This window comes from Pomacea canaliculata, linkage group LG11 (assembly GCF_003073045.1).
Source record: "Pomacea canaliculata isolate SZHN2017 linkage group LG11, ASM307304v1, whole genome shotgun sequence".
Lineage (NCBI taxonomy): Eukaryota > Metazoa > Mollusca > Gastropoda > Architaenioglossa > Ampullariidae > Pomacea > Pomacea canaliculata.
In genome coordinates this window covers 10206867-10219102 of record NC_037600.1, presented here as the reverse complement: position 1 = coordinate 10219102, position 12236 = coordinate 10206867, and the positions used below count along the sequence as shown (strand labels likewise).

Genomic DNA, 12236 nt, shown 5'->3' with positions numbered 1-12236 from the left:
TCTTCTATATTTGTCTTTTATTACTTATTGGCACTGTTTATCCTTCCGTTCTTCGTATGTTGTCCATGTCTTGTGCTTGTCTCAAGCGTGGATAGCATGCTTCTACACGAGCGTGAGCATGCGCTACAGAAATTACATGTTTGTTGTGCTTGTTGGTTTGTTTGTTGGTTTGTTTGTTGATTTGTTTGGTTGGTTGTTGTTTGGTTAGTTGTTGTTTTTTTTGTTTGTTTTGAGAAGCGTACCGAGGACGATAAACAAATGTTCCGAGTTTAACCTTTTACATCATCAGCAGACGAACGTTTCTTGAAGTCACGCAACTCTCCTTCCTTCACTCTTACTCTCACTTTGTGCGCGTGCTGCTACCTTAAATTACCTGCAGTGTTTTTCTTGTAATCAAAGGAAAATGATTTTCAGCATTGGCATTAAAAGCCTCCACATAAATGAGTTTTCTAGAGAAATTTTGATTTACAGTCATATGCATTCAACTGCTCGCTGTATGTTAGAAATATTTACTACCAGCCAAGGATAGACGACATAACGACTTACCGTGAACAAGACGAATCTTTTCAGACTGAAAAACACATTTTCATTGGAAGAAGACCGATATATGTAAGGAGGTCTGCATCAATATTGCACCAATCCTCCTCCAATTTGAAAATTCCCAAATGGTCGTTTGAGAGGATAATGGATGTTATAAAAATATTTCATCTCCCAACTCCAAGATAAAAATCTGCTGTAATATTTTTTTTTTACTTTGCAGCTGTGTGTTTAATAATATTCATATAAATGTGCTCATGCTCGTGCCTATACATGTGTGTGTGAGGTGGTTGGGTGGGTACTGGTATTTGTTTTTGGCAATTCACAATTAACGAATATTTCTCGCGTAAATGTCAAGCTGCACTCATGTAATAGCACAGAATTAGTTTTTTGTAACGTAATTTTTCAGGCTGAGGACATCTTTAGTATGTTCAGATTTATATTTTATTTTAATATAAATACATTTAGAGGTGGTAGTTCTAAATTAGCTTCGTTTGAGTGTGCACATCATTTTACTATTTCAATTTGTCGTAAAATAGATTTGTCTTCGTTTCCTAATTGTCATGAACAACTTTCCTTGGAGGTTTTTAATTTTTTTTTCTCTTTAGCGCAATTAATTTCCAGCAATAGAGGATGATATAACTGGAGTACAGGCTCAGAATCAATGATGGAAATCAATATCTTCCCAGTCGAGTGTCACGTGACATCGTGTGTCACCTGACTCTAGTGCCAGAGTGGCAGTGACTGTCGTTAGAGCAAGTGTTTCTCTCGGTAATTTCGTTGTGACTTCAGAATAGCAATCAGCAGTTACTACCCACTCGGAATATCCGGTGGTAGCAGGTGCTAGTCAACAACTACTAGCGTTTGTATCAAGTAGTGACTAGTTTAGCATAAATACGTAAAAAGCTGTTTTAACATGGATTCTAACGACAAAATCGAAATGTCAATAAAAGTAAACAACTATCATCTCCTTGGCAAATGACGGGCTCTTGTTCAAACAGCGCTACACCGGTGTTCACTGTCGACAGGCTTAAACATTTCATCTTCCTTCTTTTCATTGAACTTCTGGTGCGTTCATTTCCTAGAAGCTCCTCTCTTGTTGATTTTCTCTCTGTAATGTATTATAATAATCAGAGGTCAGCTACTCCCATGTGCAAACTAGCTCATGAACATGCAAAAACAGAATTTTGTTTGTGGAACGTGACATTTAAAGTTGGTTTTGATGTTAGAACTTTTTGCACAGTGGACAACCAATGCTCATCATTTCTTATTTGTGTGAATGCTAATTAATATATCAAGTGGGAATAAGGAATGAAGTTTTCTTTCAAATCTCTTTTTTCAGCAACTCACATGAGTGCCTTTGTTGCGACATCCTTAGATAGCAAAGGGAAATAACAAATGAGACGTTCAGTGATGACTGGGTTCGTTCCCTTTTACGAAATTCGGCTTCCCCATTCTGTTACTGTTATCTATTTAGAAAAAAAGAGTTCTTAAAAAAAAAAATGTGTTTATTATATTTTAATGAACCGCTTTTGGATTGTATTTTTCCTATGTGAACATTTTGTTAATTGTCCTGTTGATACAATAACTCCAACGGGTCTTCAGTCCTTTCTCTTGCTTTCTGCTTTTGTTCTTTTATAACACTTTAACGGAGATACCGTGAAAATGCAGAAGTTGTTTTGAACATAGCTAAAAGCTTTTATTCAGTGAGAAGTGATTGATAAAAAAAAAAAAAAAAAAGAGACAGAAAGAGAAAAAGGAAGAAAGGGAAATAAGACAAAACAAAATGAAAAGCATCAAAATTAAATAATTCTGAGCTCAAAGTACATGAACATATTTATTTAAGACAACACTTATTAAACGTTTGAAGAGCAGCACATACTGAAACATGGTAAGAGTTAAAACTTACTTAAGACCCAGACGAACTGTAAGTATAAATACACACTTACTGCTTTCTATCTATATAGTTAGTATATATTATTATATAATCATGCGAGATTTTCTCGTGGCTTTGCTAATTGTTCGACACTGAAATAAATGGGAAAGATCTTTACACTACCAAATCCTTTACAGAACAAGATTATAAGCTCTTCATTAGTATTAGGACGAATTGTTTTTATGTTTTAGTTCTTTATTAACATTCGGACAAATTTCTTTTTAATTAGATGATGATGATAATGATTATTAATTATTATATTTTACTTTTCCCTCTTTATTAATATAAGGATAGATAATTATTAATAATAGGACATACCTTTTTAACTCTTAGTGTATACTTGCCGACTTCCATGTGTGAGTGAAAGCCCATGCTTTTTCGGAGGTTTATTCGATCTTTAACAGATTCTTTGTGGTTACCCTGAGGTTTGCGAAACCAACAGCCTCATTACTTGAGGGAATCCAACAAGAGAATAGGTTTGTTACCGACTACAGACTTCACACGTCCCTCCCTGTTCCAATCCTGCTCTACACGCCATCCTGAGATCCAAGAGTTGGACCGGTCGTTTCTTGTCGGCCTTGGTCACCCTTGCTCAGAACAGTGCTTCCTGGAGGGTTCTGTCAACCCTTCTAGTTTTTCTCTCCAAAGACCAATACCCTAGGACCAATCTAACTGTTGATCAACTGGCATCAATGAAGAAGTGAACTAAATGAATAAAATGTTGATAATGACCACAGAGATAAAAATGACAAAAAGGGCTGGAGACTGCTGTTTGATGCTGAATTGATTTCAGTTTATTTTTTTAGTTTATCTCTAGGACTTCTATGACAAACAGATATCATCATACCCCGTGTCCATATCCCAATTTCAATAAGGGTAAACAAACACCTGCTCAGGTGTCGACGCAAATGTCACGTTGAACTGAAAGTTATACTCTTTAATTTCAACAGGTTCGAACAGTTCGTGTTCGTTCTTTTCCTTTTTTTCGTTTATTGAGTTCTGGGTGTTTTCAGTTCCCAGTCAGGTTTTCGAATGCTGTAATTTCCTCCTGGTGAAATACTTTGACAACAGATATCTGCTACAGTAATCTGATATGCTCGTGTCCACATTAAGTTCATGGAAACTCGCGCGGGTCTGTGTTTTGTGAGATCTGAAGGCATTTTGCTGTTAAATTGTGTTTGAATGCTGAACAAGCATGCTCAAATGAGTCAACATATTTCGGTTTTGTGTAACTGCTGATGAGTAGATTGTTAACACATTCATTTATTTATTACCAGCATGGTAAGATTAAGAACGATGAAGTTTTGTGAGCGGAGGAATATTTTATGTTGAGTGGGCGGTTGTGAGGATGTTTTGGAAGGACCGGTCAATGCATGCACCCGACTGATGGCTTGCACTTACCCGAGTCAGACACGTTTGCACTTGCTTTGAGTCAGATGACTGTTTCATGCTCAGTCACTAGAGAGCTCTGCCAAAGCACAGACGTAAAATACTGGATTCTCAGCAGCAGCAGTCGTAGCAGCGTTTAAGATGGGTAAAGTAGCTGTGACAACGTGGAGGATGAAATGGTGGTAACGGAGAAGAAAGTAGAAAAAAGAAAAAAAAAAGAAAAAGAAAGAAAGAAGAAGAGGAAGAAGAAGAAGAAGAAGAAGAAGAAGAAGAAGAAGAAGAACAACAACAACAACAACAACAACAACAACAACAACAACAACAACAACAACAACAAGAAAGATGACAGATGATGAGTAATGTATTAACGATGATCTTATTTGTATTTTCTATTTTTAGCACGCCTTCCTATCCCAATGACAGCATTATTTCTCCTCACACCTGTTTTTCTTCGCCTGACGTTGTCTTCCGAGCTCAGTGCGTCGACCAGCAGGTACATCAGACGGCCCGACGACGACCTGTACGTCGGTCCAGTGCTGAACACTGTTGTTGCGAGGTCGACGTTAACCTGCGCCGCAATGTGTTCCCGGAACGACCGCTGTCACGTGATCAACGTTTGTCCGTGTGATGGTTTTCCTCGACAAGTTGAGTGCAGTCTCCATGACGAAGAAAGCTTCGAGGTCAGCAATTTCTTGAAGGATGTTGCGCTACAGAATTGCTTCCTGTGGGAGAAGGTTAGTTTTTTTTTTTTTTTGCAGACAAAAATTGATTGCAAAATCACATCATCAGTTTCGGCTTTCTTAGTATCGTTAGAAATCTAGGTATACTGCATGCTGATGTGCAACAATGTTTTCTAAATTTAAAATTACAGCGTCAGTACTGTAGACTAACACACACACACACACGTACCTTAAGAAAAAAATTAAAACACACTTTTATTTGAAATGCACTGAAAAGGGGATAATGTTTTTACTTAGGTCTTGAAAGTTTCTATAATAAATTTAACTTAAAATATAAAAGTGTAAGGGGAACTCTTAGAAAAAAATGATAATTATTTTTCATTAATAACCTTATCAATGAATATATAGATAGTTCTAAAATTTGTGATGATCAGACTTTTAATAGGTGTGCCCCTCACACTTTTATATTTTAAACTACACACTTATTAAAGAAAATATTTGCACAATAGTTTCGCGCCCCTGTATTTTCTAAGCTGACCAGCGGACAGTGTGACAAATACGGAAACTTTACTAGCAAACATACGCACGGACATGCAAGTCTGCAGGCCAGAGTTATTTTACTTCTCTAAAGGACTACGTGTTCAGTCTTATGTTTTCTTAAATGCAATCATCCAGAGGAAAGACCTTTAATATTTTTGAATTTTGTTATTGATTTTTTTTTTCGTTTTACTTTGTGACTTTATTCCCTTCTTAAAGGCCGAACTAGGGGAAATAACCTACATATTACTAGTTCTAGAGCAGTAGTTACCTATCTCCCCTACTTCGACCAAGAATTTCTCAAATTAATAATACATTTTAAAAAAATACTTTACTGCTTCTGGACTTCTGGAAATGATTTTATATTTTATCGTCACCGGAAATGAGCAGCTCGAGTGGGTAAAAAAAATCACTTGCAAGCTTCCATGGACAGACAAGCAACGATAGTGAGTTAAATGGAAAACTAAGTGTGTAACAAGAGCCTATTCATCCTCCCAAGAGAGTACAGTCATCAGTTCATCGGTGCACATAAACTCTTTACGAACAATAGTAATTTTTCCAAAAAGGTGTGAGCGTATTTCTTTAAGTAAACGATACAAGAGATTAAAACTCTATATTTTAGATATTTGTCACTTTATCCATTTTTCTTTTTGTAAACGTTTTCACTATACTTTCTAGTCTATGTCTGCAATTTTCTACAGTAACCATAAAACAAAAAAAAAAAAAAAAAAAAAACAGACAAAGAAAAAAAAAATACTCGTAAATTTTTCTTGGTAAACCAACAAATAATCAAAATCACGAAAGCGGAACCTGCGAAGGGTGACGGCCGACTGTAGATTGTAAATTAATTTTGTAGTCTAATCTTTTATCATTTTAATCTTTAACCACAGATTTCAATGATGACTAGATTGTAGGCATAAGAGAGTTATTTGAGAAAATAGCGGAAAAGTCAGTTTGGACAGAAAATAACTGTAGACAAATAGAATAAAAACCAAAACAAGTTAATTTAAGTATACTAATAGAATACAACAGTCGCGTTTGGGTTTAAGCTAATCTTTAGTTGATTTATGTTTCCCGTTTGTTCTGTCTCAAGCTTCAATCGGAAGAGATAAGCGAGGTTACAGTAACTCCGACTGTAGACACAACAGAAGAACTGCAGTGTGAAAATGGAGGAACTCTCGTGGGAGGACGGTGCCAATGTCGCAGGCAATATGGCGGGACAACATGCCAGCGACTAATCAGAGGTACATAATGTGTACTAGCATGCTAACAGTGGTGTGTACGTGACCACTGAAAATTGTTTCTTTGTGATTTTTCTCCTTTCTGAGTCTTTATTCAATGGAAGGATAGAAAGATGTAACAAAGAATTAAGATACAAATATATGTAGTTGGCATCTCCTCGCTTTCTTTCCTTCTTTCTTTTTTCTTTCGTCTTTTATATCTGTCATTTCCTCTTTGTTTTTCTTTCTGTCTTTTCTTCTTTTTATTTTTTCTTTCTTTTGTTTTCGCTCTTTCTTGTCTTTTAAACTTTTCTCTTTCTTTTCTTACTACCTACAACATTAATTTTTTTTAATCATTGGTATCAGACTGCACAGAACCTTATGATAATGGATACAGAACATCTCGGAGTGTTCCGCTACTAATACAACCTGCAGGGGCGATAACACCTTTCTGGGTAAGTGGTGAACAGGAGAGAAATTAAACAGAACGGAACTCAAAAATGGAAAATAAAATAAACGAAATAAATAAATAAATTAAAAAAAATAATTAAACAGACGAAACAAAAAAGAAATGAAAATCAGGTACGGAAAACAAGAACAGACTAAAGCAGCAAAAAGTAGACAGTTACTGAAGAACAGATAAATGAAACCTGTACAATGAGCAGAGAAAGCCTCCATAATGAGAGGAGCTTTCACAATAAGTGAAAGCCGTACATTAAGTGCAGCCTTTACAATGAATGAAACACTTTAGACTGAACAACCAGTTCATCCTAGGCAATCCAAAAATACAGTTTGAAATTTTTTCCAATAAAAAGCTTCATTTTACTTTTTAAAATATTTTTCAAAAATAGATTTAAATAAATTGCCACATTTCTTATAATATTTTCTTTAACAGTTTTAGAAACATAAGATTGTAAAATATTTTAGTTATTGTTAAACAGCGAGAATCATCGTCCTTATTTATTTTATTTTTGCAGATGATAAATGAGTTAATTGCATAGAACTGGCGAACTGAATTCTCTTTCCTGGAATGAACAAGTGATAAAATTAAGCTTTTCTATAAGAATAAAATCAAACAAAGATCGTTAATCTTGCAGATTTTATGTCTTCTCAATAACGGGGGTTTCAACTATATTCTCATACGAAACGGCATAATGAGCTCCAATGTCAGCTGGGCGACAGCAAAGACCGGAATCGGAGACACGACAATGACCGATTCATCCAACTTCTTCATCGGACTGGAGAACCTCCACAACTTGCTGAGTCAGGCAGATTATTTTGCCACAGTGTATTGCCACTTCGACAGCAATCCATCTGAAGGGTGGTTGACCTACGAAAGTTTTGTTGTCGGACCAGAAAGCTCGTCCTACGCCCTCTCATACGAGTCAGTCAACTCAGCACAGACTGAGTTCCTGGACAATGTTTTCAATGATTCTGCCCTTCTTTTCTCCACTTTTGATCATGACCCGAACTCCTGTAAAAAAGGGTACCCGGGGTGGTTTGGGTCGGATTGCGCCGAGTCTCCTCCTTTTGCTGACTCGGTGGTGTGGCCAGTAAATGGAGAACCTAAAAATGTCGACTACCTGTTCATCCAAGTGTTCAGGAGTTCTAATTTTAATGTAAATTGATGTTACTATCAACTTTTTGTCTACCCATCTTATCAGCATTTCGGGGATATACTGTCGTGTCATAGAGACCTGATTTGCTTTCAAACTAAGAAAGAAGTTTTTGATTATCTAATATCCAGGGAAAATCCAGAAAATTACAGTGATTTTTGCACTATGTTAGATATAATCCTTACTGATACACCTTTTTGCAGACATATTTTGTACACCGCTTGGAGGATATATAAGCTATCTATACTTTGGAGTAGCTAGGATCTTCAGATTTATAATCAATTATAATCAATAAAATTGCTTGTTGGGGTAATATAAAAATAAATCAGATTAGATAATTCCAAGTACCAAAATGTTTGTTTCTTCTATATACAGATGTCTATAAAAATATTTTCAACATGTGCATTTTTGAATTTAACCACGTGTGCGAGCATGTAAAGGTGGTGTGTGTGTGATAGAAAGAGTCGGGACTGTTTTCCATTTTCTCACTTCCTAAAGTAAACAGTATTCGGTAAGTATACTTTCAGTAATAATATTCTACTTTAAAAAATAAATACGAATAGTATTAAAGGTTGGTAGTTGTTCTAAACTTAGTATTAAATAATCGAATACAACTTTTAAAATTCAAACCTGTCAATATAATAGAAAAACGAGGCGTTTAACACGATATACAGTTACAGCAGTATTTATTTTCATTATAAGACAAATACACTCCTGTGGCACTTTTGTATGAACACGGCGAGCTTTTTTTATTTATTTATTTTAAAAGGCAGTTCCTCTGTTATATTCATACTCTTTCATTTTTTTCTGTTGAAAAATGCCGTCAGAAGCTATAATTTGTTTCACTTTATATGAGATAATGTTGATTTTACAAACTCGATGGCAGCGGGCTTGCAACAAATCGTTTTTTTTTCCTTTTTGGTTTTCGTGTGAAGTAGCCTTACCCTTGCACAAGAAAGCCACTGAAAACCCCCCAGGGGCCACCTCTGATGGGAGTTGCTCCCGCTCGGTGCGCCACCCACGCTTGCTGCCCTTGCTGCATGGACACCACCACAGTCGTGGAACCCTGGTCGTTGACGTCACTTGTTCCTTCGGCCCACACGTTGCCCACTGGCGTCCCTTCCTTCATGATGGCCAGGTGGATGGCCGAATTGTCGTTGGTGGACATGACGTTGAGGTGAAACGCGTACATGCCTGTGACAGGGGATGTGAAGATGCCGGTCAGGGTGCTGTAGCCGCCACCAACGTCGGTCACAATCTCGTTAAACTTGTAGATGCCATTGGCTGGGATGCCGGTCACCGGATCATTGGAGTATCTGACCGTGAACCCCACTAGAGAGACAAAATGAAAATGTCAAGCAGGTGAGCATTCGTGATCAAACAGGCAAAGGACGTAGACATTGGGATGAAGATGAAGGCAATAAAGGGGGCGATTTTCTAAGGTCGTGACCACTAGCAGATAAAAATTTTACAGAAAGGTCGAGAGACCGACAAGACCAGAGGGAGATCAGATCGAAGCAGACAAAAGTGTACATCGGAATGCCGCAAGTATAAAAAAATTGAAGAAAAAGTCCATAAAAATATAATGATATGGGAAGGAAGGAAAAAATAAATAAAAGCAAAACAGTAAGGGAAAGATGAATAGAAGAAGAATGTATCTTCTCAAAGAAGACTAAGTAGATAAGAATCAAATAAACAAACAAAAAAGACAAACAAAAAAAAAAAAAAAAAAAAAAAAACACAACAAAAAAGCAAAAAACAAAAAAAAAAAAAGAAAAAAAAACAAGAAATGAATGAAATACAGAAAGGAAAAGAAACGGCAAATAAACGATTGAGTAAACACCGAGACATCACGTATCGTCAGCGCTGCCCTTCAATCGTTGCAAAGACAAATACCGATCCTTACCTTTTATTCTGGCGGCATTCAAACTCTCGCCAAGGGAAGACAAGTTGCCGGCCACGAGTCTCTCCAACGTTCCGTACTGTTCCGTCTTCGCCCTCAGGTCTCCCTCCACAGACGCGATCCTCGCCTCCAGGGCAGCGAGTTTGTCTTGCTGACCCCTAGTGATGGCGGACGTGGTCTCCACGGCGTTGGACACGGCTTGGATGGAGTTGCCGAGGGCGCCGATAGATGTCTCTATACTTCTGCACCCGCCCAAGCCGGCCCTTTCGGTCAAGTCCTTTCTTCCCTGACCGGGGCCATCCGTCACTCCAGTCGGAATCACAAGAGGAATCATCGCGGACAACAGTACAGCAAAGAGGACCCCGAGTTCTCTCAAAGAGTTGCCCATGTTGAGGTTTACGACTAGAATGTTCTGGACAAAATGATTTTTTGTCATGGCCACGCGGCGTCTCAGTTTATATAGGTGTTTTACCTGTGTCCGGACAGAACCAGCTCAGCAGGTTTTGACAGCATCCGGTTGTACCTAACCTGCCTGAAAATCAGATTGCGAGATATGACCATTAGGGAATTCTCTTTGTTACAATGTAGTGATCCGTATAGCAGATAAACAGGACACGCTGTCTTAGCTTCAGTAAACAGGATGTTTTTCTTCTCTCTCTCTCTCACACACAGTTGATATAATATGGAGTCGTCAGTTGCAAGTGTATCAGTAACTGTCCCCTATTGTCACTGTTATTGTGAGAGAGAGAGAGCTGGTGAAAGAGATAAAGTTTATAATAAACATATCATTTTTATGGAGTTGAACGCAAGAGCTGCGAGGCAGTGTGATGATGGACACCCATGGGAGGGGGAAGTCAATCGAGACATCGTAAACACAGACTGCAGACACCAGAATTGGTGTAACAGGTGGGAACATACTGCAACCATGCAGACATTTTTTTTATAGACATAAAATGTTTGTTTTACCTGTGTTACCACTGGGCAGGTGAACGAGGTGCCCACCTAGAGTGTAGCGACAAGTCGTGGTTAGCACTTCAGTAGCTGTCAGACATGTTCTTATCCTCACACACTTTTGCTTTATAGTCGATCTTTTTCATTTTCTTAGAATTGGCTTCAGAGCAGGTTAATGACTTTTTTTGTTTTGTTATTGTGGAGAGCAAACTGCATGTGACAACCAATATTCTGTATTTTTTTCAATGTTAAACATCTTTACTCCTCAGTTTCTGTTCTTTTTGCAGACGATCTCGTTCTATTCACGCACGAACGTCCATTCAGTTAAACAAGAAAAACAAAGTATTTAACCCAACGCTGTCCAGACAAGAATACCACCCTTGCCTGTTACATTTCGCCATTATTTTCTTAACAATGTCGGGGAATTATTTCAAGTGTATCATTGAAGATGCATGATATTGTTGCCCACAAATAAGCTGAGAACAGGACTGTCTTCTTCAGTCTCTTTATTATCTTGCTGTGCCCGCTTTCTGTCTTAAAGTTCAGGATATCCTGTATTGTTATCTGTGTTTATCAGACGTGTAAACCTCAGGTCAAACACCTTTCGTACGACAACCGTCCTCTTAATTCGTAGGTATCTGTAGTGAGGAACAAAAGTGTGTGACAAAGAAACTAAGACCACAACAAAGAAGACTACTTTTTGCTAGACACTGTTGGTGAAAGAGTATCTTGCCAGATACCATACGTGACAAGCAACTTTCTTGCCAAACAAAGCGAGTTCGAAAGACTAGCAATAGATAAAAATACACCAGCCACACAATGTGTCTATCATATACAAGTCCCTTTTCACAGGAACAAAGAAGAAAAAAGAAGGCATTCTAATTAAATACAAAGATGTCCACGAACAATTATTATTATTATTATTATTATTATTATTATTATTATTATTATTATTATTATTATTATTATTATTATTATTATTATTATTATCGTCGGCAATAGCTGAAAACAAGTTTCTGATCTCACACGTTGTCTCTCCCTGGGGGGTGTAGACGAAAAATTGTTTTGTTAATTAAAATAATCCAAAATACTGGTTGTCATACAAAGTTTACTCTCAGCAACGGCAACGCAGAAAAAAGTGGATATTATGATAAAAAGGGGGAAAGCGTTTCTAGGCCGATGCTATCTAAAATGAAACATTTTAGAAAAAAGAATGAAAAACATTGTAAACTAAAACCCAAAGTTGCATTAGGATAAAAGCAGGTGTGACAGCTACTGAATCATCTTGTCGATACACCCTAGGTGGCCCTTTCATTTTACCCATAAAATTGATCTGAGTATTGATATTCAGCCACTTGGGATAAACAATGTGCTACAGCTGACACGCCAACGGATTCTCTGGTGATGAGCAACATTGCAATATTGGAATACTTTAGGAAGAGTTGGACATAAATATTAATGAGATGA

At 37.3% G+C, this 12236-nt stretch overlaps 2 protein-coding genes across 2 annotated transcripts; one reads left to right on the top strand and one right to left on the bottom strand.

Moving 5' to 3' along the window:
- Positions 1–4223: 4223 nt before the first annotated feature.
- On the top strand, positions 4224–8479 carry LOC112575504. The gene is made up of 4 exons (XM_025257415.1): positions 4224–4596; positions 6173–6323; positions 6666–6754; positions 7397–8479. The coding sequence occupies exons 1-4, from the start codon at positions 4279–4281 to the stop codon at positions 7925–7927; spliced, it is 1089 nt and encodes a 362-aa protein (XP_025113200.1). The 5' UTR covers positions 4224–4278; the 3' UTR covers positions 7928–8479.
- A 105-nt stretch (positions 8480–8584) lies between these two features.
- On the bottom strand, positions 8585–10273 carry LOC112576174 (collagen alpha-2(VIII) chain-like). Its single transcript, XM_025258450.1, has 2 exons — positions 9822–10273; positions 8585–9247 (listed from the first exon to the last, which is right to left on the bottom strand). The coding sequence occupies exons 1-2, from the start codon at positions 10252–10254 to the stop codon at positions 8856–8858; spliced, it is 825 nt and encodes a 274-aa protein (XP_025114235.1). The 5' UTR covers positions 10255–10273; the 3' UTR covers positions 8585–8855.
- Between the last annotated feature and the right edge of the window lie 1963 nt (positions 10274–12236).

What these genes read in the sequence shown, in the direction of transcription:
- LOC112575504 (XM_025257415.1), top strand. Translation starts at nt 4,279, where the DNA reads ATGACAGCATTATTTCTCCTCACACCTGTTTTTCTTCGCCTGACGTTG. An exon ending in ATGCCAGCGACTAATCAGAG is followed by an intron (nt 6,324 to 6,665) that starts GTACATAATGTG and finishes CATTGGTATCAG; the next exon opens with ACTGCACAGAACCTTATGAT. An exon ending in GGGCGATAACACCTTTCTGG is followed by an intron (nt 6,755 to 7,396) that starts GTAAGTGGTGAA and finishes TTAATCTTGCAG; the next exon opens with ATTTTATGTCTTCTCAATAA.
- LOC112576174 (XM_025258450.1), bottom strand. Translation starts at nt 10,254, where the DNA reads ATGACAAAAAATCATTTTGTCCAGAACATTCTAGTCGTAAACCTCAAC. An exon ending in GAATGCCGCCAGAATAAAAG is followed by an intron (nt 9,248 to 9,821) that starts GTAAGGATCGGT and finishes TTGTCTCTCTAG; the next exon opens with TGGGGTTCACGGTCAGATAC.